The 26,721-nt window shown below is 56.5% G+C and overlaps 2 protein-coding genes across 3 annotated transcripts; one reads left to right on the top strand and one right to left on the bottom strand.

Annotated features, from left to right (window-relative positions):
* Positions 1–8: 8 nt before the first annotated feature.
* ODAD3 (outer dynein arm docking complex subunit 3) lies at positions 9–11,730 on the bottom strand. The gene is made up of 13 exons (XM_069589276.1): positions 10,404–11,730; positions 8,693–8,814; positions 8,508–8,585; positions 6,361–6,531; positions 5,704–5,805; positions 5,478–5,603; positions 5,145–5,267; positions 4,250–4,402; positions 2,489–2,649; positions 2,177–2,402; positions 1,196–1,357; positions 507–591; positions 9–341 (listed from the first exon to the last, which is right to left on the bottom strand). The coding sequence occupies exons 1-13, from the start codon at positions 10,642–10,644 to the stop codon at positions 223–225; spliced, it is 1,869 nt and encodes a 622-aa protein (XP_069445377.1). The 5' UTR covers positions 10,645–11,730; the 3' UTR covers positions 9–222.
* Positions 11,216–24,972, top strand: PRKCSH (PRKCSH beta subunit of glucosidase II). Of its 2 annotated transcripts, none has more exons than XM_069589274.1 (18): positions 11,216–11,320; positions 11,722–11,868; positions 12,071–12,187; positions 12,619–12,714; positions 12,818–12,875; positions 13,782–13,899; positions 15,533–15,662; positions 19,531–19,615; positions 20,442–20,520; positions 22,191–22,277; positions 22,536–22,712; positions 22,786–22,882; positions 23,353–23,422; positions 23,695–23,784; positions 23,979–24,053; positions 24,146–24,245; positions 24,325–24,498; positions 24,642–24,972. In XM_069589274.1, the coding sequence occupies exons 2-17, from the start codon at positions 11,793–11,795 to the stop codon at positions 24,469–24,471; spliced, it is 1,602 nt and encodes a 533-aa protein (XP_069445375.1). In that variant the 5' UTR covers positions 11,216–11,320; positions 11,722–11,792; the 3' UTR covers positions 24,472–24,498; positions 24,642–24,972. The 2 variants fall into 2 exon arrangements, with proteins under 2 accessions (XP_069445375.1, XP_069445376.1); XM_069589275.1 differs by having other exon boundaries at positions 11,240–11,529.
* Positions 24,973–26,721: the final 1,749 nt, after the last annotated feature.

Below are 26,721 nucleotides of genomic sequence, written 5' to 3' on the forward strand. Positions count from 1 at the left end.
CTCAAGGGGCTTGTCGGTGACCTTTATTGAGCGATTCCGAGACCGGCGCGGACCAGCCTGGGGAAATTTACTGTGGGAACATCCGGCGGCCCAGCCCCCTTCTTCACTCTGGGCATCGCCTGCCAGCTCCGCTCCCCTGTCCGGGCCGCGTTCAGCCCTTAAAGGGGCCCCGTGGGCCCCGCGGCAGGGGCCCGGAAACGCCAGGCGGGCGCGAGCGCGCGTCTAGGACCTTCGCGAGCGACCGCGTCTCTTGCTGCGGGATTCGATTAATTTCTGGGAACGCATCTTGAGCGCCGCACGGGTCACCACGTCGCTGTCATCTTCCTCACTCTCCTCCTCGTCTGCGTCGGGCGAGGAGGGGATCGAGATGCCCATTCCTGGACCAGATTTCTCTCCCCGGCCTTTACCACCCCATCCGCACCTGGGCCCTGTATGTTCGGCCCCGACCACCTCCCGATGCACTCCTTGGGCTCCCAGCCTCGCCCCCTTTCCCCGCCTGTACTGACCAAAGAACTTGTCCTTGTGACCGGCGACAGGCAGGGCGATGCGGGTGTTGTACGCCGGCAGTTTTCCCTCTAGGGTGGCGTAGAACTAGGCGGAGGAGGGAGTGGGACAGATGGGTGTGAGTTGGCAGGGGGTACAGCGAGGTCTGTGCCCCCTCCTCCTCCCCATCCCCCTCTGAGATGTACCCCGACTCTATCCAACACCTCTGCCCACTCCTCTGCCTTTTTTTTTTTTGAGAGGAGTCGTGCCATGCGGCGTGTGGTATCCAATTTCCCAACCAGAGATGGAACCTTTCATTGGAAGCGAAGAGGGCGCTAACCACTGGATCCTCAAGGAAATTCTGCCCACTCTAGTAAAGTTTTCCTTGGGTGCAGCCCCATCATTTGTTCTCAGCGTGCACCCTGATACCCAGCCTCCCCACCAGGCCCGCCCCTGGTCTCTAGGTCCCACCTTTTGTCCTCTAGAGAGCAGACCCCAGATTCCCACCCCCCATCCCCTCACCCTGCGGCCTGGACCTCTGGCCTGCCGAGTTACCAGGTTATCAGAGTTCCCTCTAGTAACTCTCCTGGCTCATCCCTGGCTCCTTAAACCTCACCTCTTGTCCCTAAGGCCCATTCCCGGCCCATCAGCCTCCTCCAGGGGGTTGCCCCGACCCCTCCTTTGCCACCCCAGCCCCTGGCTGAATGGGCACCTCGCGGTCAACGACGTGGCGAAGCATCTCTGGCACGTTGTGGTTCTCGAGTTGTGAATGTAGCTTCAACAGCTTTTCCTCCACCAGGCCCAGCAGGTTGGTCAGATAGTCATCCATCTTGGGATCCAGCTCCTTTCCGACCGAGCGCCCGGTCTCCTGCGGCTGGGGGCGGGGCCGGATGAGTCGGGAGGGGCGGGGCCCCTGGGAGGCCCCACCCAGGGGCAGGGCTTTGAAGTTAGGGGCTATCCACAGGAGTGGTGCTACCCTCTATTGGGTAAGGACTCTGTCCTCAAGGGCCACGCTTGTGAGGCAACTCCTCTGAACTCCAGAGACCCAAGTCAAGGGATGGGCAGGGGGACAGTGGAGGGGAGGAGGAGCCTTTTAGTGAGAGGGCAGGCTGGGCTATTAACTGGAGGGAAGCCATTGCCCGAAGACCTTCTTAAGAAATGAGATTCTTGGAGAAAGGAATGGCAACCCATCCCAGTATTCTTGCCTGGGAAATCCCATGGATAGAGGAGCCTGGCAGGCTAAAGTCCATGGGGTCGCAAATGAGTTGGATGCGACTGAGCAACTAAACAATGACAACTGAAAAATGGCAGAAAGTAGTGGAACAAAATGGCGAATACTTTCTTCAATAAATTTTTTGGTGAAAATGAAAAAAAAAAAAAAAAGGATTCCACAGTGGGCAGATTGGGTTTCCCTTGTCTATCTATGGCTGCTTCAGGATTGGAGCAGGGTCTCTTTTAGGTTTTGAGTGTGTATGGAGGGGGGGCTAGGTGGGACTTTCCTATGGGGGTGGGATTTGAAATTGGACAGGGGTCTCTGAAGTCCTGGGCCTCTTGACTAATAAGGGGGTACTTCCTGAGATGGGGGGTGGAGACTTGGGTGTGGGTTGGGGTTTCCCATGTGTTCAGGCTTCTCATATCCTGAACAGGGCCTGGGGTGGGCTCTCTGGAGTGGACTTCAGGGTGGGAACCCCACCTGTGGGGTGGCACTGCCTTTCGTGTCTAGGGAGGCTCCAGGTGAGCCTTCCTCGTCAGTGGGACCTGCCACTACGATGTGGTTCAGCTTGCCGGCCAGGTGCTCCAGGCCCTCCTTGGTAATTTGCAAGGCCCTCACGGCCCGGTCCAATTGATCCTGAGCATCAGCACGCCGCTGCTCCTCCACCTTGAGGCGCCCCTGCAACTCGGCCAGCCGCTTCTGCTCGCTGTAGGGAGCAGAGGGACCACCACTGGGGCACTGTTGACCACACCGGCCCCACTCTCACCCCCACTGGGCACCATGCGGCCTCACCTCACCAGCAGGGCCTCCCCTGAGTACTTGAGGTCTTCCAGTTCCTGCTGCAGCCGCTGCTTCTCTTGCTTCAGTCTCAGCAGCGTCTGCTCGTTCTCACTCTTGAGCACCTCCAGCTGTGTGAAGGTGTCACCCTGAGCCAGGAACCGCCGCACCACTGCCTGGGGGGTGACCCGGAGAGACCCATCAGAACCAGGGGCTTGTCCTGCTCCTTCTTTCCCAGGGATGAGCGGGACAAGTCGCCTGAGCTGATGATGGCTTCTGCACAATGCTGTCTCTGTGAGCCTTGGACTCAGGGCTGCCTTAAGGGTGTGCAACCCTGAACGAATGATTTTTGCAGGCCCTTCTTTGTCTATATAAGGAAAATGAATCAACCAAAATCAGATGTTGGGGCAGCGACAGCAGTGAGCACAGCTGCTTTCCAAAATCAATGTGCCAACAACCCCCACTCCTATGAGAAAATATGACTGGTCGTGGGAGCAACCCCAAGGCCAATTTCTGGAAAGACGTCTGGCCACAGCGCTCCAGATGACCCAATACATCCAAGTCCTGGAACTCCTTGGGGGTCACCCCATGGGATGAGTAGTGGGTTAGAGAGTTCCCCAAACGGAGAAATCAGACAGGGATGCAGAGGAATTAGTGTTGACCAGCCAGAGACGTCCATGGTGGCTTAGATGATAAAGAAATCTGCCTGCAATGTCAGAGACCCAAGTTCGATCCCTGCATAGTGAAGATGCCCTGGAGAAGGGAATGGTTACCCACTCCAGTATTCTTGCCTGGAGAATTCCACAGGCAGAGGAGCCTGGCAGGCTACAGTCCGTGGGTCGCAAAGAGTCCGATGTGACTGAGCGACTAATACTTTCACACTTTCACAGCTGGGGACCTAAAGTCTTAGAAAATTTTGAGGAAGATGCTGCCAAGCGCGGGTCCTAGAGTAGGGGCCCAGCCTCTCTGGGATGGAGGCTGGTACTGGGCCCCAGACCCTGCTATAGAGGCTGAAGATACAGGAGAGGAGAGACAACATTCCCCATTCTCCTAGTGCTGACATGCCAAAGAAGTCAGGGCCAGTGTATGCAGGAACAGGAGAGAGGGGCTTCCCTGGTGGTCCAGGGGCAAAGAATCTGCCTGCCAATGCAGGAGACATGGGTTCCATCCCTGGTCTGGGAAGATACCACATGCCGCAGAGCAACTAAGCCTGTGCACCACTACTCCTGAGCCTGTGCGCTAGAGCCCGGGGGCTGCAACTCCTGGCCTGTGCGCTAGAGCCTGGGGGCTGCAACTCCTGGCCTGTGCGCTAGAGCCCGGGGGCTGCAACTCCTGGCCTGTGTGCTAGAGCCCGGGGGCTGCAACTCCTGGCCTGTGCGCTAGAGCCCGGGGGCTGCAACTCCTGAGCCTGTGGTCTGCAACAAGAGAAGGCACTGCCATGAGGAGCCCATGGAGCATAGCAACTAGACAGTAGCCGCTGCTCCCAGCATCTAGAGCAAAGCCCACACAACAGTGAAGACCCAGCACAGCCAAATATAAAGAAACAAAACAATGTTTTAAAATAAGGAACAGAAGACAGGATGGTGGCCAGTGTAGATAACTCGTGTCACTTTTGCTGTGAGAGGTAGCAGAGAAACGGGGCAGCAGCTGAAGGAGGGAGGGGTGTCTTTTTTTGTACGCTGAGAACTGACCAGGCAAAAAAAGGAGGCTGGGTTCGTTGGCTTCCCAGGGTCGGCTCAGGCCATCTGGGAACTTGAGGGCTGAGGGCACACTCACGTGCGTTTCTGCCACGCCGGTGGCGTCCTTGACCTTGCCGAAGAGCACCTCCATCTGGTACATGCTCCAGCGCCGCTTCAGCTCCTCCTCCTTGGAGTGCATGCTGTCCTGGAGCGTGTCGTCAGACTGCAGCAGCACATGCTCACGCTGGGTCTGCTCATGGGTGGGGGTCAGGGCCCGGGTCAGTCCGCAGCTGAGGCTTAGGGCAGGGGCCAGGGGCATTGGGAAAATATCTCCCGACCGGGTTCAGAAAGGGGGGTGGGCCCAAGCTTGGGGCCAAGTCAGGGCTTCCCAGGGGTCACTAGGGGTAAAGAGCCAGCCTGCCCATGCAGGAGACACAAGAGAGGCAGGTTCCATCTCTGGGTCGGGAAGATCTCCTTGGAGGAGGGCATGGCAACCCACTCCAGTATTCCTGCCTGGAGAATGCCATGGACAGAGGAGCCTGGCAGGCTACAGTCCATAGGGTCGCAGAGTTGGACACGACTGAAGCCACTTAGCATGCACACACGCAAGGCATCCAGGTAGGGGTCAGGAGTGCTTGGCAGGGCCTTGGTTAGAGGGAGGCCTTAGAGGCATCGTCAGCGGGGCGGGTCAGGAGCGTGGGGGCGGGGCCTGTCGGATAAGGGGACGGTTAGAGGTGGGGATCAATTTCGGATATGGGCAAGTTTGGGGGGAAGGATGAGGACCCCAGGAGAGTAAGGGGAGGGCTGGAGGGCGGGGTCAGGGATGTGGGAGGAGCCCTGGCATCTGGGGAGCTGGGGGCAGAGTCAGGAGAAACTTGCGGACTGCGGAAGGGTCTAGGGCCTGAGCCAACGCAGGGGCGCGGCGGGGACCCCGCGGGTCCGATCCAGGCAGGAGCAGGCTGGGGTCTCGGCCGTGTCCCTAGCGCGCCCACCTTGCGCTCCATGCGCTCGTTCTGCAGCTTCTTCTCCTCCGCGCGCTTCTTGCACTCGGTTAGGTAGCGTTCGCGCTGCTTCCGCTCTCGGAACACGGTCTCTTCCAGATACTGCAGTTGGTTCTGGAGGGTGGACGGGGGAACGACAGGACCTGTTGGCGTCTACTGGGGCTCTGGGCCAGGGCTGCAGGCCCAACTCAAGACAACTGCGGCAAGGTGTGGGGTCCTGGGACAGAGACGGGATGGGTTTCGGGGCAGCTGGGGTTCAGATGCTGAGGCCAGGAGACCACAGCAGTGGCAGGGCAGGATTCCCAGGGGCCGGTGGGCTGGCACCTTGGCGATGTCCCTGGCGTTGAGCGCCTCCTGATTCACTAGGTGCAGTTCCTCCAGCTCGTGTTTCGTTCTCACCACCTCAGCCTCCATAAAGTCCAGCCGGTTCCCCAAGTGAAGGCTCTCCTCCTGGGGGTGAGAGATGGTTGAGCCTGTGACCGATGTCCCTAACTTGACTGGCTCTCCCATGTGCTGCCCCCCACCCACCCCCAGTCGCCCTGGTCCCTACTTGTAGGTAGGCCTTGAGCTGCAGGTACACACTGGTGATGTGTTCAGCCTCGTCTGCCTTCATCCGGGCCTTCTCCAGGCGGTTCTCCAGGTTCCGCATGGTCTAGAGGGAAGTAGAGACATCATTTTGCCAACAAAGGTCAAAGCTATGGTTTTTCCAGTACAGATGTGAGAGTTGGACCATAAAGAAGGCTGACTGCTTTCTTTATGCTTTCGAACTGTGGTGCTGAGAAAACTCTTGGGAGTCCCTTGGACAGCAAGGAGATCAAACCAGTCAATCCTAAAAGGAAACCAACCCTGAATATTCATTGGAAGGACTGGTGCTGAAGCTGAAGCTCTAATACTTCGGTCACCTGATGTGAAGAACAGACTCACTGGAAAAGACCCTGATACTGGGAAAGATTGAAGGCAGGAGAAGGGTGTGACAGAGAATGAGTCTGGATGGCATCATTGACTCAATGGACAAGAGTTCGAGCAAACTCGGGGAGATGGTGAAGGACAAGGAAGCCTGGTGTGCTGCAGTCCATGGGGTCTCAAAGAGCCAGACACGCCTGAGCAAACTGAACAACAACAAGAGGGAAGCAAGCCTGGGCTGGATCCCTTCCCCGCTCAGCGCCTCCCGCAGGATCGGGGCCTCTGCAGACCCCGCAGGCCCTACCTTGGCCATCTCGGTGTTGCTGTCTTGTGCCTCGGCGATCTCCAGCTCGCGCAGACTGTGCTGCAGCTGGAGTTCTTCCAGCCACTTCTGCCGCAGGCCCAGCTGGTGCCGAAGAGCGTTCAGTTGCTTCACCTTTTCGTTCAGCCGGTAGTCCAGATGCTCCAGGGCTTGCTGGAGAGAGGGAAGCAACAGTGGGGGCCTGAACCCCCACCTAGTCCTTCCTTCTCCCACGTCTTGGTTCTCATCTCTCTCGTCTCTTGGTAGAGCCTCTGAAACCTGGCTGATCCCGCTTCTCCTGCAGATTCTCTTTTTTTTGGGTGGGGGGGCTGGTTTCCAGGTGGGCAGCCACTGCCCTGGTTGCCCCTTACCCATCTCCTTTGTCTTTGAGAGGCTCTTCTTTCATCTGACCACACATACCACTTGATACCATCCAGTCTCAGGGTTTTCTGAGTCACGTCTACACTGCATGAGTGCATGCTAAGTGGCTTCAGCCGTGTCCGACTCTTTGCGACCCTATGGGCTGGAGCCCGCCAGGTCTTCTTTCCATGGGGATTCTCCAGGCAAGGATACTGGAGTGGGTTGCCATGCGCTGCTTCAGGAGATCTTCCTGACCCAGGGATCCAACCCACGTCTCTTATGCCTACCTGCATTGGCAGGTGGCTTCTTTACCGCTAGCACCACCTGGGAAGCCCCACCTCTACACTGAAGATATCCCGATTTAGCCTCCCCCCTGAGGCTCGTATATCCACATCTACACTGCCTTCTAGATGTCTCCACAGGAAGCTCAAAAACCATCTGTCAAAAATTGAGTATATCCTTGATCTTTCCCCAAAACTGCCCTTTTCGAATCTTCCTCATCTCAGCTCATGGCAACTCTGTCCTTCCAGGTGCTCAAGTCCCAAACCTTCACGTCATCCTCATCTTCTCTTTTTCTCTCCCACTTACACCCAGTTTGTTAGCAATTCTCTATTCTGTCTCAAAGCTTCCTCCAGAGAGAGCCTGGGGGCTGAGTGGTGAAGAATCTGTCTGCAGGGCAGTAGATGCATGGGTTCAATCCCTGGGTCAGGAAGATCCCCTGGATGAGGAAACGGCAACCCACTCTAGTATTCTTGCTGGAAAATTCCATGGCCAAAGGAGTCTGGTGGGCTACAGTCCATGGGGTCGCAAAGAGTTGGATATGACTGAGCCAGATAGATCTCTTTCTTCCCATTTCTATCTCTTTTGGCCTAGTGTAGCCAGCATCATCCTTCACTTTGATAACCTCCTCTGGATGGCTTCTAACTCTTGCCTCCTCAGAGCCCATTTTCCACTTCTCTCTCTTTTTTTTTTTTAATATTTATTTGGCTACACCTGGTCTATAGTTATAGCACATGGGATATTTAACTGTGGTATGTGGGATCTAGTTGCCTGCCTAGGGATTGAAGCCGGGTCCCTTGCATTGGGAGTATAGAGTCTTAACCACTGGACCACCAGGGAAGTCCCTTCACTTCTCTGATTCTTAGTATAAAATCTGCACTCGTGCAGCAAAGCCTGATGCAAGGTTCTGTCCCTGCTCACCCCCCTAACCTCGCTGCCTATGGAGCCCCCCTCACTCACTCCCATTCTGCCACAATGACCTCCTTTGTGTCTCCAACACTCTACCTTTGTTCCTACCCAAGGGACTTTGCACTTGCTGTTCCATCTGTCTGGAATGCTTTTCCCGAGATCACTACTTGCCTGACCCCTTCTCAGCTCAAAGATCACCTTCCTAAAGAAAGCAAAGATCTCCACCTCATAATCTAAAAGGCAAACCCCTAACCCCCATCCATCTCTAGTGAGCCACTCTGTTTTATTTATTTCTCTTGTCACCATTGGAAATCACTTTCTTTGTATGTTTATTGTTCTTTTCTTGGGGTGGGGGGTGTCTGCTTTCTCCACTGAGATGACTCTGAGGAGTGGGGACATGGTCTGTGTTTTTCACCATATGGCAACCAATACCTAAAGCCATGCCAGGCACATGGTCAGTGTGTGAGAAAGACTGAGAAATAAATTAATGGCAGCTGGTGTGGAGAAGGGATTGGAGAGGGTGAGATGGGGGTCAGGGAGTCAGGTGGGGACCCAGGCTAGAAATGAAGGGAGGTGGTCAGAGGAATGGGAGTGAGGCAAACCTGGCCTGTCCTGTTCTTCAGGTACGGCTTCTCTGACTTCCATTCTCGAATCACTGCCTGGACCACTTTCTCATCTCCCTGCAGGGAGGAAAGCCTGGGTCACAATACAAATTCCGGCCACCCTCTCCTTGAGAGCACCCCCTGGGGACGCTGCCTCCCCACCCCTGGAACCTCGTCCACCTCACCTGGAGCAGGGCTGTCAACTGTAGTTGCAGTACCCTGGTCTCCTCGCGGAGCTGGTTAATGGTCTCCTGATTCTTCTTGATGTTCCACTGGGTGCTCTCATAAAAGGCCTTCCGGTCACCCTCTGGGGTCATGTGAGGTGGGCAGGCAGAAGCAGAGCATCACGGAAGGGGGGACTTCCCAGAGGGAAGATCTTTTAGTAGGTATCAATAGTATAACAATATTACTCTGAGCATTTGTCATGCATTAGATGCAGGACTGGAGCTTCCCAGATGGATCAGTCGTAAAGAATCCACCTGCCAGTATAGGAGCTTCAGGAGACATAGGTTCGATTCCTGGCCCAGGAAGATCCCCAAGAGTAGGAAATGGCAACTGGCTCCAGTATTCTTGCCTGGGAAATCCCATGGATAGAGGAGGCTGGTGGGCTATAGTCCATGAGGTTGCAAAGAGTTGGACACGACTGAGTGACTGAGCATGCACGTAGAGATGCTGGACTAATCCTTTTATTTTTCTGTACTGCACTGCATGTGAGATCTTAGTTCTCCAACCAGGAATCAAACCCACACCCTCTGCAGTGAAGTGCAGCATCTTAACCACTGGAAAGCCAGGGATGGACTAGTCATTTTCTAGGTGTCAGATAGGATGTGCCAGTATGTACATACCCATATCCATATTATACCCATTTCACACATGAGAAGGCTCATGCTTATTAGACTGTTCAAGTTCACAAACAGTCAGACTCCCCAGCACATACTTTCAACCACTATGCAACATTACCTCCTAACAACAAAGCAATAAGTTTACACCAAGATTTCCCAACCTCGGCACAACTGACATTTGAGATAGATGATTATTTGCTGTGTTGAACTGTCCTGTGTATCGTCAGATGTTGAGCAGCATCCCTGACCTCTACTCATTAGATGCCAGTAACAAACCCCGCCCCCCCCGCTGCCCAACAATGTGACAAACCAAAATGTCTCCAGACATTGCCAAGTGTCTTCTGGGGAGCAAAATAGCCCAAGCCCATCGAGAACCACTGGTTCACACTCCATAGTATGTGCCAGGCACTGTTCTAAGCACTTTACACATTCCAACTACCTATGGGGTGGTACTGTTACTCTCCTCATCTAATGGTTGGACAAACTGAGAGCAATTACATTATTCTTGGTCCATGAAGATCAAACAATTATTAATAGCATATGTAGGGCCAGTATATTTGAACCCAGAAAATCTGCCTCTAGAATCTATATCCTTCATCCTCCCATGCATGATAGAAAAGTTGAAACTACATAAAAGTAGGGGCTGCCCAGGTGGCACTGGTGGTAAAAGAACCCCCTGCCAGTGCAGGAGACGTGAGAGAAGTGGGTTGGATCCCTGCGTTGGGAAGATCCCCTGGAGAAGGGCATGGCAGCCCATTTCAGTATTCCTGCCTGGAGAATCCCATGGGCAGAGGAGCCTGGCAGGGCGCAGTCCATAGGGTCACACAGAGTCAGACATGACTGAGGTGACTTAGCACGCACACACGTAGAAGTATGAAATACAGTTCACTCTGTTCTGAGCTCAGGAAAAGTTGTATAAGATGAGGAAAACCACAACCAAGCATGAATTTTTGCCTCCGGATACTGGACACCTGGACGAACGCTAGTGAAAGAACTCCTGCCAGGTCAGAGGGCTGTTTGGTCCACCATTCTGGGCCCTCTGGAGTCATCTTACCTAACAGTTGTATCTTCCTTTGTAACTCAGCCACCTGCATATTCACAGCGGACTTCCCCTCGCTGGCATGGAAGGGTCCTGCCTTGGAATGAAGTGAGTGCCAGACAGGCACCAAGCCCTTGCCTCGAGAGCGGTAGGGCTTGAGCTGAACTTGAGTGGCCTTGACTTTGGAGGGGGTTGAAATTTGGTCCTGAGAAGGCATGGCGTTGGAGGCCGCCGCCCAGCACAGGGGAGACGTCATGATTGGGTTGAGGCCGAGGACTTCTGGGGGTCAGGGGAATTGCCTCTGTCTAGGATCCGTCAATTCAGGTTCCTCGGGCTCTGGGAATGCACTTGTCGACCGCTCGGCGGGACCTAGCCGCATCTCCAGTTGCTAGGTAACCTTCCCCGCCTCCCTCCAGCGCTCCCATGGAAACCGCCCGCGTTCCAGTCTACGACTCTCATTGGCTGACGTTGAGCGGGGCGGTCCCTGCAGGGGATCCGAGCAGAGCAGTCCGCAGAAAGATACTGCGGGGGAGGGTACTTTTGAGTCACGTGCTCATCCTTTTTCCTCCCCACCTCTCCATCTCAACTCTACCGGGGGCGGAGGTGTGGGGTTTCGCGGGCATTTTTCAGGAACTTTCTGTTCCGGCTGCAGAACTCGCCACTTCCAAGATGGAGGCAGCTTGCGCCGCCATTAAGCGCGAACCTTCAGAACTATTCCCTTTCAGGCTTCAGTCCTATGCAAGATGGCCGACTGGGTTCCGAGCCTGCCACATGCCACTCCCAACATGGCAGCCAGGGCCCGCCGTTCCGGCCGCGGAGCGTGATGCCGGAAGTGACGATTCTCACACACTTCCGCTTCCTTTCTGCAGGAGAAACCGTTGGCTTCTGGGTCAGGGGGGCGCGGTGGATATTGACCTTTGCCCCAGCCTCATGTATGTGGTGAACTAGTGGGCGGGAGGACCCCACCCCGATTTCCTATTTAGGGGCAGCCGAAGGGTGTGCGTTTGGGGAGGAGGAAACTGTTAACCCTTTTGGCCGACTGGCGGGAACTGGATAGCGAACCACCTCCGATCCATAGGAAGCGGAGGTTCTGAGTTCCGCTCACCATTGATTTGGGCCAAGTGAGATTCCCTTCCACTAGGTAGGATTGGGGAGACCCTCCGCCTCGCCGCCCCACGCCTCCGCCCCGGGCCCCGTGCCCCTAGTGTGGAAAGTTAAGTGAGACCTCTTTGCCCGGAGCAATGAAGGAATCCAGTTGACCGGAGGTAGAGGCGCCTTCCTTCGGCTGGAAGGAGCCCTCTCCCACTGACCTGCCGCCCCTTTCTCGCTGCAGCGTGGGGTCACAGTGCATCTCCCAGTAGCCTCCTGGCAGGACCCATTTCCGGCTTCCGAGGCTTGAGCGAGATGTTACTGCTGCTGCTGCTGCTGCCGACGTGTTGGGCCGTGGAGGTCAAGCGACCCCGGGGCGTCTCCCTTACCAGTGAGTGAGCCACTGGAGGTGGCCAGAAGTGGGGGTGGGGTGTGGGAGGCTTCCGGGATAGGCACTTAAGCCTTCGGTCTCAGTGTTCTGGACTCTGGGCAGGGAAGGTTGCAATGCTTAGCCGGTGGGAGTGGGAAGAGGTACCTTTGGGTGGAAAGGCTCTCTTCCTGCCCTGGACTGGGCCCCTTGTCCCCCTCCCCAGACCATCACTTCTACGACGAGTCAAAGCCTTTCACTTGCCTGGATGGCTCTGCCAGTATCCCCTTTGATCAGGTCAATGATGACTACTGTGACTGCAAAGATGGCTCAGATGAACCAGGTGAGCGTTTTCTCCATTCATTCATTCATTCGTTCATTCATTGTACATTTATTGAACTGGTGAGTGCTGCGTCTTGTGTGGTGTCCCAGACAGACCCAGTCCCGTCCTCAGAGGGCTCTCTGTTGAGTGGAGGCAAGCAGGCACAGAATAAAGTGGGTCAGTGGTTTGGTGAGGAGATGCGGAGGTGCTATGGGAGCCCAGAGGAGGAGGGGGGTGCTTGGCAGGGCCCAGTTGGGAGGGCCCCGGTGCAGAGAGGCAGGAGTGAGCCCAGGAGCGATTTGTTTCAGGGCCCCAGAGTGCAGTGGTCCTTCCTCTCCTTACCTGGCATCAGTTATTCTCACATTTCTCACACTCCTGTGTGCATGTGGTGGGCGTGACCTGCCGGATCCTGAACCCACTCCACAAACTCTCCTTCCCTCCTTTCCCCACAGGCACAGCTGCCTGTCCCAACGGCAGCTTCCACTGCACCAACACAGGCTACAAGGCGCTGTACATCTCCTCCAAATGGGTCAACGATGGAGTGTGTGGTGAATGAACTGGCCCCACGATGGGGGACAGGGTGCTGGGAGGAGGGAAGGAGGCATTGCGGGGTGGGGGAAATCCTGACGGCGCCCCCACGTCTGCCCTCAGACTGCTGTGATGGGACCGACGAATACAACAGCGGGATCGTCTGTGAGAACACCTGCAAGTACGTAGCTGACACCCCCCTTCCCTTGTCCCCCTCCCCCCCTTCTCTTGCCTCGCCTTGCTGGGTGAATCGGGTTCCCTCTCCTCTCTGCTTTTGTGTGTCGGCTCATCCTGTGCCAGGTGCTCTGTGAATGCTCTATCAGCGGTTTCCCTTCTGGCTTGGAACCGAGTGTCATGTGTTTGCCTGTTCAGCCGATGAGGGAGCTCACGCTCAGAAAGGAAAATGACTTCCTCAGGGTCTCATAGCTAAGAGATAGCAGAACCAGGACTCGAATGGAGCTTGGTCTAACCTGGGACTCTGTGCTTTTAATTGCACTGCTGCAGCAGGACCTGGAAACTGAAATGCCCACAGGCAGGTGACGGAAGCAAGTGCATGCAGGCTGAGTGTAAGGCAGTCAGGGAGTGATCGGGACTGTGGCGTTTAAAAGGGAGAGCCTCCCTCTACTCCTGTGAGTTGGGAGCAGGTGGCGGGGCCAGATATGTTTTTCAGAGAAGCTGAGCGTCATGGCACTTCTGTAAACCCTTCTGATGGAAGGTCTCTTAAGTAGAGAGTAGACTGAGCAGATTTTGCTTACTGGCCAGACAGCCCTTCTGTCAGGGAGCCTGACTTGTGTGCTCGTCTCTTTCTCCTCTTGGGAACCTCCTTCCAGCCTCACGTCCCAGCACCCCCTAGTCCCTCCCATGGCCCTGAGGGTGAGCGAGACCTGTCCACTGTGCCTCCTATCTGGGACAGGGGTGAGGGACTCTGAAGCCAGGAGGACCTGGGGAGCAGGGAGCAGAAGTGTTTGAGCTCCTATTTTTGCCCACGCAATGGGGTGATGGCAGGGGGTTGAACCCCTTTGGAAGAGGCAGACCTAGTGGGCACTAAACGCCCTCCCAGTGGTGCTTGTGTCTCCCTTTCCTGCAGAGAGAAGGGCCGCAAGGAGAGAGAGACACTGCAGCAGATGGCAGAGGTGACCCGCGAGGGCTTCCGCCTGAAGAAGATCCTGATTGAGGACTGGAAGAAGGCCCGGGAGGAGAAGCAGGTGAGGGGCTTGGTGGGGCTGAGCCGGGACAACCTGGAGGCTGGTGAGGCTGGCTGGGATTTACGTATGCTCCCGACCAGTGGTGTCCTGGGGCCAGTTGCTGTCTGTCTGCGCCTTGGACCCTTGTGTCCACTTGACGTTCAGTCATTGCTTAGGCTGGTACCAGGTGGGCAGCAGCCAGTAGAGGCATGGACCTAGGCCTTGGGTGCAGATCAGAGTGGGCTCGGAGGAGGGACGCCTCTCCTCCAGGCTCCAGGGTGCTCTCATCTGTAAGTTAAGGCCAGTGACTGTATGCCTTACCAGTTCTGGGGGAGGACTCAAGACAAGGTTCTTAACCACAGCCAGGTTAGCTCAGTAGGGTGGGTGCTGGGGATGTGTGGGGGGAGGGCCGAAGAGGGTGAGTCCCCAGGGGCGTGGCTCTCCCTGCCTGTCTGCCACCCCCTTAATTAGTGGGTCAGAGTCCTCAACGCTCCTTCGGGGCTCCCGCTTAACCCTCTGAGCAAGGGCCCCAGCTCTGCTTCTCAGACCAGGGAAGGGTCAGGTCTTCCTCTCCCACCCCCATTGCCTGGTTAGTGAGGTACCTCTCGAATTCATAGGGGGCAGTGTATCAGGGCCAGTGAGATCCCGTGCTTAGCCACATGGTGAAGTTGGTATCAAGTGACCTTTGACCTCCTGGGCCAGCAGGAGGACCCTGGCAGCAGATCAGGTTGAGGTGTCAGGCAGAGTCTTGGGAGGGACCCTACAGCCTAGGACCCCCATTCTTAGGCTGGAGCCCACCCAACACACATGTTCCTTCCTTCCTTCCTTCAATATTTTTTGTTTTTATTTATTTGGTTGTGCTGGGTCTTAGTTGCAGCATGTGGAATCTAGTTCCCTGGACAAGGATCAAACTGGCCCCCTTGAATCGGGAGTACAGAGTCTTGGCCACTGAATCACCAGGGAAATCCCCTTTCTTTTCTTTTCTTTTTTGGCTGTGCTGGGTCTTCACTGCTGCACACAGGTTTTCTCTAGTGGCAGCAGGTGGGTTTCTCATTCAGTGGCTTCTCTTATTGTGGAGCACGGCCCTAGGCATGTGGACTTCAGCAGTTGCAGCTCCTGGGCTCTAGAGCACAGGCTCAGTAGTTGTGGCGCACGGGCTTAGCTTCTCCTCGGCATGTGGAGACTTCCTGGGCCAAGGATCAATCGCATGTTCCCTGCCTTGGTCCCTCCGCTCTCTGAACCCACCTTGGGGCACAGGAAGCAAGGAAGACTTCCTGGAGGAGGAGGTCTCCATCTAAATCGAAATCTGTAGGTTTATTCAGAGTTAGCCAGGCAGAGTGTTGTAGACAGAAGGAAAGCCTGTGTGAAAAACTGGGGGCAGTGTGTGTGGAGAGCTTTGAATGTTGTTAGGGCAGTTAAAATACCAAAGGGGTGGTTGAGGCTGGAGAGGTGGGCAGGGTCCTGGTTATGCAGGGCCTCAGGGGTATACCGAAGTATTTGGATTTCTCTCCAGTGGGGTGCAGAGAACCACAGCAGCAGGGGTTGGGGGAGATCCAGGAGTGGGGTGTATTGGGAAAAGATAATGTGGAATAGAGGCAGGAGAGGAAGAGGGAAGAACAGGCCGAGAGCCGGCCCCTGTCTTCTGCCTTCCCAGAAAAAGCTCATTGAGCTGCAGGCTGGAAAGAAGTCACTGGAGGACCAGGTGGAGGTGCTGCGGACCCTGAAGGAGGAAGCCGAGAAGCCAGAGGAGGCGGCCAAAGAGCAGCACCGCAGGCTGTGGGAAGGTACGTCTGAAGTTGAGGCTGGAGCTTCCTCCAGCTCCCCAGGCAAGGGCTGCCTGATTCCCAGCCCAGCTTAGCCCTGAGGGGAGTCCCATGGGGTCATAGTTATGGGGCGGGTCACCTTGGACCTTGGTTTTCGTTTCCCTTGCCTGACAAGTTATCAAAATGGACATCCACATTTGCCAGGGTTGGCAAAATCCTTTGGGATGAAAGCAGCTTCTACCTTCTCTTCTCTTCTTCACTTCCTCTTTGCTCTGGCAACTCCTACTGCCTGGGGTTAGTTTTAAGATGACTTTTTTTTTTTTATGCTTGGTCCAGCATTTTCTTGCTGTTGGCAGATTGTACCGCTGTTGTGGATAATCTGAAACCTTGGCATTTGTTCTGAGTCTGCTCTCTGCAGGGACACCCATGGTGGAAGGTGGATAGAAGGGAGAGGTGGGACAGAAACCCACTCCAAACTAGTTGAAAGAGTAAGATCAAGCATTGGCAGAACTATCTGGAGCCGTGGCCCCAGCCGGTCGCAGGGATGGTGACCAGTGTCTGGTAGCCTTCTGAGGCCGTGCTGTGATCTCCATCTCTTTGAGCATCTGCTGTGTTCTTCCGCCCTTCCCTCTCTCTGTCCTGATTTCTCATAATCAGTAATTCAGTCGTTCATCTGACAAGCATCTGCTGCGTGCCTGTAATGTGCCGGGTCTACCCCAGGTGCCCACAGTACATCACTGAATAAGACGGAGGCAGCCCTCTGCCTGTAGAAAGGACAGGCTCAAAGGTCGCGAAGCTGCATCTCGTCTAGACTTTAAGGAGCAGCAAGGAGACCATGGGTTTCCCAGGTGGTGCTAGCGGTAAAGAATCCGCCTGACAGTGCAGGAGACACAAGAGATGCAGGTTCAGTCCCTGGGTTGGGAAGATCCCCTGGAGGAGAGCATGGCAACCTGGTCTAGTATTCTTGTCTGGGAAATCCCATGGACAGAGAAGCCTGGCAGGCTGCAGTCCATGGGGTCACAAAGAGTCAGACATGACTGAGCAGTGTGCGCCCACGTGCGCGCGCGCACACACATACACACACACACACACACGGAGACCATGTTGGTGAATGAGCAGACTCCCCCACTTAATTTACATAACATCAGCTGCTTTTGTCAAGCCACAGAGTTCAGGGGTTGTCAACAGGGACCATATAACCTGCCAAACCTAAAATATTTAGCGTTGGGTTCTTTACAGTAAAATTTGCTGACCCCTGATACGGACACCAGTATTCTCTCCCACGCTGACGGTGGGTAGACCAGAGCAGCCAGTGCTTTTTTCACAAGGATCATCGTGTTTTTGCCCCTGCTCCCCTTTCCCAGACATCACCTCGTTTCACAAACAAGGCCAAAGAGGCCGCTGGCTTGCCCAGCTAGACTGATGCCCACATTATTCCGATTGTAGACCCTGTGCCTTATCTGCAGGCTTGAGTCACCAGCCTGCTCCTGCCTCGCTCAGGGCCCAGCTTTTTTTGCCTGTGTTGGGTCTTTGTTGCATGGTGTGGGGGCTTCTCTAGTTGTGGCAGGCGGACTCAGTTGCCCCTCGGCATGTGTTATCTTAGTTCCCCAGCCAGAAATGTGTCCCCTGTGTTGATTCTTTATTAGGATTATTAGATTCTATTAAATTATTATATTTTATTAAGTTATTTTTTATTAGATTATTAGAATCGGAAGTCTGCTTTTTTATTGCTAACTTATATTTGCTTTTGGCCATGCTGGGTCTCCCTTGCTGCTCGCAGCCTTTCTCTAGCTGTGGCCAGCGGGGGCTACTTTTTGTTCGGGTGTGGGGCCTTCTCGTTGCAGCTCGCAGGCTCTGGGTGCACAGACTCAGTAGCTGCCGTGCTCAGGCTTAGTGGCTCCACAGCACGTGGAATCCCCCCCGGACCAGGGATCGAACCCGTTTTCCCTGCACAGATTCCTGTTCTTTGCTGGAAGCCTGATTCTTAACCACTGGACCCCCAGGGAAGTCCCTGGGCCCATTCTGGCCCTTCTGGTCTCCTGATGGCCTCCCTCCTTCAGGCCAAGCTATTCTTTGGCCCAGCAGTCTTCCTGGCTCCCCAGTGTCTTGGGTGGGACAGCATTTGGGCCACCGCTGGCTGGTTACAATGCCCCCTACCGTCGAGGGCTTCTCCCTGCTCTCTCTACCCTGTGTGCTTGCCATGTTGGTCTGATTGCCTGCCCACACCCCCGCCAGCCCTGCGAAACTGCTGCTGTTTGTTGCTCCCAGGCCTCTGCTCCAGCCATGCGCACTGCAGACATGTGTCGAGCGGGCTGCAGGCCCAGTGCTCAGCGGTGACACACGTCCACCTCTGTAGAAAATGCTGCTGGACAGTGCTGGTCTGCATGGTGTATGCGTGTTGTGCTCTGTCCCCGGGTGCCTCGTTTCCTTTTACTCTTTGCCCTTTGTTTTTTTCTCACTGCAGTAAAATTCCAGTCATGTCACAAATTCACCATTTCCGCCAGTTTTCAGTGTCTGATTCAATGGTGTCAGGTACATCCACACTGTCAACAACGTCCAGCAGGACGTCGTCGCTGTTGTCTAGTTCCAGAACATTCCTATCACCCCAGGACAGACCCCCAGGTCCATTAAACTGGCCCTTCAGATCTCCCCTTGGCCCCGTCCCCAGCCCCCGGCCCCCATGCATTGGCTTCCTATTTCCATGGATTGAGCTGCTCTGGACATTTCACATCAAGAAGTCAGGCAGTGAGTGGCCTTTGTGACTGACTGCTTTCCCCTAGCATTGTGTTGTCAAGGGCCATCCGTGTTGTAGCCCAGTGTCGGGACCCCTGCTTCCTTTTGAGGAGCTGTTGGTCCGCTCTGGTGTGTGACTCTGGTGGCGTTTGTCTTATCCAGGTGCCATTTTCCCATCGGGTTTTTGGTTCTGACCTCCACTGCTCGTAAGTGGCTCTTGTGTATCAAGGGGCTGGCCCTTGGTGACTGAGGCTGCAGGTGTCTTCTCATTCAGCTTTGCTGCCAGGTACCTTTGCTCTTTCTTCCCAGGCCATGTGTTAGAAAGTGAGTGAACTCTGGTCTTTGCTTCTGTTTCCACTTTCTTTTGCACCGTGTCTAGCATCCTTTTACACAAGGCTGGGCAGACTAGCGCCTAGTTTCTTAGTGTGGAGTTGCTGCCTCAGGTTCAGGGGTGGCACACCACGGTGGTGTCACCGGGATTCCCAGAGGGTATTGGGGATGAGCATGGGCTGTGGAGGCACGTGGCCTGGCTTGGTCCCCGGCTGTGCCCCTCGCCAGCTGGGTGACCATGGGCAGGTCCTTTCATCCCACCTGAGCCTGGGGCTTTCATCTGTGAGGACATTGTCGGCTGTCTCCTGGGACACAGGCCGCTCATCCTGGTGGAGAGGGCTGGGACAGGCTGAGGAGAGACCATCAGAGCACATGGGGGCTGCAGCGCTCTGCGTCCTCTGGCCACGGCTCAGTTCCCGTCTTTTGTGCCGGTGGCTTCACCCCCTTCACGAGACAGTCCGCGGGGCCCCCAGGACATCTGCCTCACCTGGCTGCGCCCCCACCCCCACCTTTGTCCCCTGACCTTTTCTCCTGGGGGCCTCCTGAATGTGGCACACCTATGGTCCTCCCCCTCGCACCATCATGGATTGTTCAGACTCTCTGCAGACGCCCCCAGCTGCCCCTGCTGGATCCCCCATCCATCTGGCACTGCCCACCTCTTCCGCCCCCCCTACCCCACAGGCCAGCCCTTCTCATTGCCTAGCTCCCGCCCCCAGTCTGCCCCCCACAGTGGGCTGACTCAGAGCCCCAGCACCCAGATGGCCAGGCATACAGTGAGCCCAGGAGGTGCTGGGGACGGAGGATGATGGAGCTAGTCCTTCCACAGAGCAGCAGGCCACCTCCAAGGAGCAGCGGGAGCGGGAGCTGGCAGCCAGCGCCTTCCAGGAGCTGGACGACGACATGGACGGCGCGTAAGTGTGCCAGCGCCCCCTGCCCCGGGCTCCCTCCTCCCTCTCCCCGCTTTAGGAAACCAGCCAGAGCCCACCTCCTTGCCCTGGAGCCCGATCCCCTGGGGGCATGAGGGGGTGGGGAAGAGATGAGGGAAAACACCCCCTCGAGCTGGACAGGGAGACTCAGGATCTCAGTGCTTTCTGAAAGCCTACTCTGTGGCCTGGGACACTTTAGTGAAAGACGAAATCCTGACCAGTGCCCCTGAACTTGCTGGCCAACCCCAAGCCAATGGCTCAGTGGAGGGTGGGCTTTAGGGAACAGGGAGGCTGGGCAGGTCCCCTGGTGGGAGGCCTGGGACTTTGGAGGGTTCTTGAGGGGAGAATGGGCAGGGCGATCCCCTTCCTGGTGGGCAGTGGCGGTGGGCGGCGGGATAGGGGCAGGATGTGGGGCCTGGGCCACCGTGGGTGTGTGGGTCTCCTGGGGTGGAGGATGCCAGGCCATGGGCGTTTCCGTGTTGGGCTCTAAGGGTGGGCCTTGAGGACTCGGCTGCCACTCCCACCCCTGTGCTTGTCCCTCCCTTTCGCTCCTCAGGGTTGTGGAGCCTCAGGAACGGGTAGGAGGCAGAGGACAGGGTGGCTAGGACCTGCCTTTCCCAGGGTAGAGACTGGACTGGGCCCTAACCCCAGACCTCATTTTTTCCCACTCTCCTTCCTGCCTTCTCTCCCTGCCCCAAGGTCCTGAAGCAAGTTCCCGGGAGGAGCCCTGGCCTGGGGTAGGAGTTGGGGGGCAGTTGACCAGGAGCCCATGGGCTCACTGCTCTATCGGCTTCTGCCTTTGTCGCTGCAGGGTCTCAGTGGCTGAACTGCAGACCCACCCGGAGCTGGACACGGATGGGGACGGGGCATTATCAGAAGGGGAAGCCCAGGTACTGGGCCCACCCCTTCGCTGGAGATTCCTGGAGGGGATTGCCCCAGGGTGACCTCAGGGTGGGGGGCTGGGGTGGACAGAGGCAGGCCTTCTGTGGGCTACTCCCATGGAGAGTCCCCTGCTGGCCCAGGGCCAGGGTTCTGGGGGGCCCAGCCTGGCTGGTGTGGCCAGGCCTTGCCTGGTGCCTCAGGGCATCTCGTGGGGAGTTCAGTTCAGTTCAGTCGCTCAGTCGTGTCCGACTCTTTGCGACCCCGTGAATCGCAGCACGCCAGGCCTCCCTGTCCATCACCAACTCCCGGAGTTCACTCAGACTCACATCCATCGAGTCAGTGATGCCATCCAGCCATTTCATCCTCTGTCGTCCCCTTCTCCTCCTGCCCTCAATCCCTCCCAGCATCAGAGTCTTTTCCAGTGAGTCAACTCTTCGCATGACGTGGCCAAAGTATTGGAGTTTCAGCTTCAGCATCATTCCTTCCAAAGAAATCCCAGGGCTGATCTCCTTCAGAATGGACTGGTTGGATCTCCTTGCAGTCCAAGGGACTGTCAAGAGTCTTCTCCAACACCACAGTTCAAAAGCATCAATTCTCTGGCGCTCTGCCTTCTTCACAGTCCAACTCTCACATCCATACATGACCACAGGAAAAACCATAGCCTTGACTAGACGGACCTTAGTCGGCAAAGTAATGTCTCTGCTTTTGAATATACTATCTAGGTTGGTCATAACTTTTTTTCCAAGAAGTAAGCGTCTTTTAATTTCATGGCTGCAATCACCATCGGCAGTGATTTTGGAGCCCAAAAATAAAGTCTGACACACTGTTTCCACTGTTTCCCCATCTATTTCCCATGAAGTGATGGGACCAAATGCCATGATCTTCATTTTCTGAATGTTGAGCTATAAGCCAACTTTTTCACTCTTCTCTTTCACTTTCATCAAGAGGCTTTTTAGTTCCTCTTCACTTTCTGCCATAAGGGTGGTATCATCTGCATATCTGAGGTTATTGATATTTATCCCGGCAGTCTTGATTCCAGCTTGTGTTTCTTTCAGTCCAGTGTTTCTCATGATGTACTCTGAATATAAGTTAAATAAGCAGGGTGACAATATACAGCCTTGACGTACTCCTTTTCCTATTTGGAACCAGTCTGTTGTTCCATGTCCATTTCTAACTGTTGCTTCCTGACCTGCATATAGGTTTCTCAAGAGGCAGGTCAGGTGGTCTGGTATTCCCATCTCTTCCAGAGTTTTCCACAGTTGATTATGTTAGGTTCCCTGTACCATGCTCCCCCGCCCTACCCAGCGTGCACACCTGGTCACCCGCCGCCTCAGCTCTGCCCTCGGTGGCCTGGAGCCCTGCTCCCCACCCCATTGCTGCCCTGCTGGTCCTCACTCCCCACCTCACCCTGGCCTCTCTCTCAGCTCCTCTCCCTGGTCTCCAGTCCCCACCGGGCACTTCTCTGGCCCCCGCCTCTTTCCCACAGGCCTGTGCTGCCCCCTTCTGGCAGCCGCTCCTCACCCAGCCCGGCGCCAGTCTGGCCCTGGGCAAGTCAGCGCGTGCTGTGCCTGGCACCGCAGCCTGAGGGCCCCTGCACCCACTACAGGAGTGCCTGGGTTAGAGGTGGGGGGCACGTGGCGGTCCTGCCCCTGACCCCACCCCAACCTGACGCACACAGACCCTCCTTGGGGGAGACACGCAGGTGGATGCTGCTTTCTTCTATGACCGCATCTGGGCCGCCATCAGGGACAAGTACCGGTCTGAGGTCAGTAGAGGGAGGGGAAGGATGTGATCCCAGTCCCCTCGCCGCCCCTGGACGCCTCACAAAGGCACTGCCTCCAGCTCTGGCACTGGGCCACCCTGGCCAGCTGGGCAGCCCCACCTCCTCTACAGAAGCCACCCCGCCCCCAGCTGTCTGTCCCTCCCTCCCTCTCTCTAGGCTCCTTGGAAGGGGCCGCCCTTGGCTCTGGGGGTGGGGGTGGACCCCTGAGTCCTCAGCACGACCTCTCCGCACATCCGGCAGGTGCTGCCCACTGAATACCCACCATCACCTCCTGCACCCGATGTGATGGAACCCAAGGAGGAGCAGCCCCCCATGCCCTCACCACCCACAGAGGAGGAGGACGAAGACGAAGAGGACGAGGAGACAGAGGAGGATGAGGATGAGGAGGACGAGGCTTCCCAGGGGGAGCAGCCCAAGGTGGGTGTTTAGGAGTGGAGGGGGTGATGGGTGGGAGTGGGGTTACTCGCTGACTCCGTTCCCCGACCCCCAGGACACCACAGCCCCAGTCCCAGCCCCCCAGACGGCCAGCCCCACCGAGGAGGACAGGATGCCGCCGTATGATGAGCAGACGCAGGCCTTCATCAACGGTGAGGGCTGAGCCTGGGAGGGAGGGGCCCCTCCCTGTCGCCAGCAGGTGCAGGGACCCAAGAAACAGGCCCCGCCTGCTCCTCTAGGGGGCCTGGGGCTGGCCCAGGCAAGCCCAGGGAACTCCGAGCCACCTAGAGGGGGCTTCTGGGCCCTGGGGAAGCTGGCACCACCACACCAGTCCCAGGGGACCTTCTGCTTCCTCACGGGTGGCTGTTGTTTGTGCCGCCCTTGGCAGGCGAGGAACCAGCAGGGCCCCAGGAGCCCCGGCCCTGCTCCCTCAAGAGCTGAGAGCCTGGGCGGGGCGGTAGGGTCTGCTTGGCGGCTGGCAAGGCCCAGGGGGTGTTCCTGGGCCCTGTCCTTACCCAGAGCCAGCCCTGGGGCTGGGGCAATCAGGCCTGTCTGCACCACCCCTGCCCTCTCTTCATGGATGGGGTGGGGACACCTCTGACCTCCTTCCCGACCCCACCAGCCGCCCAGGAGGCCCGCAACAAGTTTGAAGAGGCCGAGCGGTCCCTGAAGGACATGGAAGAATCCATCAGGTATGGGGGTACCTATGCAGTCACAGCAAGGCCACTTCTCCACTGCCCCATGGCCGCCTGCTGCCCAACTCCCCAGAGACGGTGGCGATGGAGAAGTCACTCAGGCAACCTTTGCAAGTTGGCGGTGGCTCCTGCAGGGAGAGTCCCCAGGCGGAGGGGACTGGAGCCCAGGCCCTGAGAGACCCTCCGCCACTCGAGCGGGCCTTCTTGGCATTGTCCGGAGTCGGGCTGGCATCCCCCACTGCCCTTTAACCTCCGGGTCTCCCCTTTAGGAACCTGGAACAGGAGATTTCATTTGATTTTGGCCCCAACGGCGAGTTCGCCTACCTCTACAGCCAGTGCTACGAGCTCACCACCAATGAGTGCGTCCCCTCTGGGCACGTTGGTGGGTGGGCTTGATGGGTCTGGGCCTGAGCAGGGATGGGGTGGGGAGGGAGGTGGGTGGGCTTAGGCACAGTCACTGGGATTTGAGGTACCTGCATGGCCCCGGTGTGGGGGGTTGTCGTGGAGGCTGGGACCCCTGTCCCCCCAACCCACCAGCCCCATCCCATGACAGGTACATCTACAGACTCTGCCCCTTCAAGCTTGTCTCGCAGAAACCCAAACTCGGCGGCTCCCCCACAAGCCTTGGGTGAGTGAGCTTGGGCTGGCCCCCCTCTCGGCCCCTCATCCCCACCCTCGGCCGCCCCGGCCGGCCCCTCTCAGCACCCCACTCTCCCATAGCACCTGGGGCTCGTGGGCTGGCCCCGACCACGACAAGTTCAGCGCCATGAAGTATGAGCAGGGCACAGGCTGCTGGCAGGGCCCCAATCGCTCCACCACAGTGAGTGCCCGCAGGCTGGGGGAAGTGGAGTGGGGACGTGGCCTGCAGAGCCCACCTGAGCCCCACCTGCCCACCCTAGGTGCGCCTGCTGTGTGGGAAGGAGACAGTGGTGACCAGCACCACCGAGCCCAGCCGCTGCGAGTACCTCATGGAGCTGATGACGCCAGCTGCCTGCCCAGAGCCCCCGCCTGAATACCCTGTGGAGGGTGACCATGATGAGCTCTAGCCCCGCCCCACCCTGCCCAGCGCAGAGGTAGGTGGGGAGGTGGGGGTCACTCCCGTCCCCTACCGTTCGGGAGCATGGTGGGGCGGGGGGTGGGGGGGGCTCCTGGCCACATGGCTTCTCCCCCATCCATCTCCCTTCGTCTGTCTCATTTGGTTTCTCTCTGGTCCCAGAAATCAAGATGTGGAACCAGCCCCCAGTGGTGCTGCCCATCCACCCCCGAGTCTGTGGGCCCAGGCCTGCCCCTGTGGGTCACCTCACCCACCCCACAGGGCAGGAAGCAGGTAGGGCTCCATGCCCTGCTTTTGGTTGGCCAGCGGGGCAGAGCCATGTTCCCAGGCCCCGGCTGCCTCCACAGATGGAATAAAAGAGCCTGTCCTGCTTGGGCCCCCACACCCTGGGGGCCTGGCCCGCCCTGCCTCCCCACCCAGGGCATCTGCCTTCCCTCTTGGTGGGGAAGTGACTTGACCTGTGATCCCCAAACAATAAACATGATCCCTCCAACTCATCTGTGTCTGCCTGGCTTTGCTGGGGTGTGGAAGGGCTGGGGCTGGAGAGGGCTGAACATGGGAAGCAGCTGTGCAGATCCTAGGGGGGCTGGCTCTGGTTTGAGGGTCTCACCTGAGATGCCCCATGGACAGCAGAGCCTGGAGCCATGTAAACAGACAGCTGTTGGGTCACTTCCATCTGGGTTTCTTCCTGGGCTGGTCTCAGACCCCACCACCCCAATCACGTGTGCTGTGGGGAAGCCAGGGGGCTCCAGGTGTGAGCTAGGCCCAGAGAGGGACAGTGGCGTGCACTCAGCCACACAGCAGGGCCAACTGGTGTGTGGAAGCACAGATACCTGAGGCCATAAGATTCTGAACTTTTATTTTTCTGGCATGAAAAGTACAAATAATTAAACAATTCCATGTAAAAGTCTGTTACCGCGGCCAGGCCTGTAATCCCGGTAATAAATAGTGTCTAAACTCAACGCAGTGTTCTTGTTGGGTTTTGGGTGTTTTTTTTGTCTTTTTTTTTTTTTTTAACAGTTCTTTTATCACCTCCAACATGGACTCTGTCTTGATTTGAAACCATCCAAATAAATAACAGGATGAAGGAAGGGCTGGAGGGGCTGAGCCCCTTCCCCACGGGCCCTGCCCCTGCCCCACGCAGGGATGCGGAAGACCCCAGGCCCCACCTCCCCTGGGGTGAGGGGCTGGCCTCCAGGAAGGGGGCCTGGCTGGCTGGGCTGAGTTCTGTGTTTTAGAAAAAGGAGTCCCTTCCCAGTCGGGGGTGGCAGGGGCCCAGGGCCTCAGTTGAGGGGGGGTGTGGGGAGGTGCCCCCTCTCTGGAGCCCGGCCCCCCCCAGGGTGGGGGACAAACCCAGCCCTTATTGCTCACAGATGCCTCCGCCACGCTGTCCACGTGTGGACACGCGTCGCTGCGGGCGGACAGCAGAGGGGAGAAAGCCCCAAGAAAACAGAGGGAGAGGGATGGACCCGCTGGGGGGTCTGCCCTGCTGGAGGGGAGCGGGGAGGTTGGGGAGGACTTAAAAACCACAAGAATAAATAGGTTCGTGTATCAAGAACAAGCTAGGGTTTCACCAGCTAAATAGGACTGAAAAAATTCTCAAGACGAGCAAAAATAATCCCATTAAAGACCCCGGACGTCGCTGGCTGCAGGGACCGCCCTGCAGAGCACAGGCCCCCCCATGGGGTGCCGCTCGGCTACCATTACTGTTATTAATAATTATTATTACTTTAATGATTCCACTTCCCCTTTTATAAATAAATTAGGCATAACCACGTCTCGGCAAAACTTAAAGAAACAAAGAGAACATCGTGGTTCCTTTAAACTTGCAAACTGGATGAAGGAACAGAAATATACACAAATGTCCTTACAGGGCAACAAGGATAAATAGTTAACATAGCAATAAGTTAAAACTACAAGAAGCTCAATTCGGCAAAAAAGTACAAGAAAGTTAACTGGTGCCAGTTTATGTCTTTTTTTTTTCTTTTTTTTTAAATCTCTTCTGTGTGTGTGGTTTTTTTTCTCTTCCTTTTTTTTTTTTTTGTCGCTTTTTTCCTCTTCTGTTTGTGTTTTTTTGTCGCTTTTTTGATTTTTTTTTTCCTTTTTGTTCCTTGCAGCAGAAGCTCCACAGACGTTTAATAACAACACCGGGAGGGGTGGGGGAGAGAGAGCTGGGCAGTCAGATGGGGCCAAGGCCAGACACCAAACGCAGGGACACCGGAGGAGGGGCTGAAACTAGGGT

This window comes from Ovis canadensis, chromosome 5, assembly GCF_042477335.2.
Source record: "Ovis canadensis isolate MfBH-ARS-UI-01 breed Bighorn chromosome 5, ARS-UI_OviCan_v2, whole genome shotgun sequence".
NCBI lineage: Eukaryota > Metazoa > Chordata > Mammalia > Artiodactyla > Bovidae > Ovis > Ovis canadensis.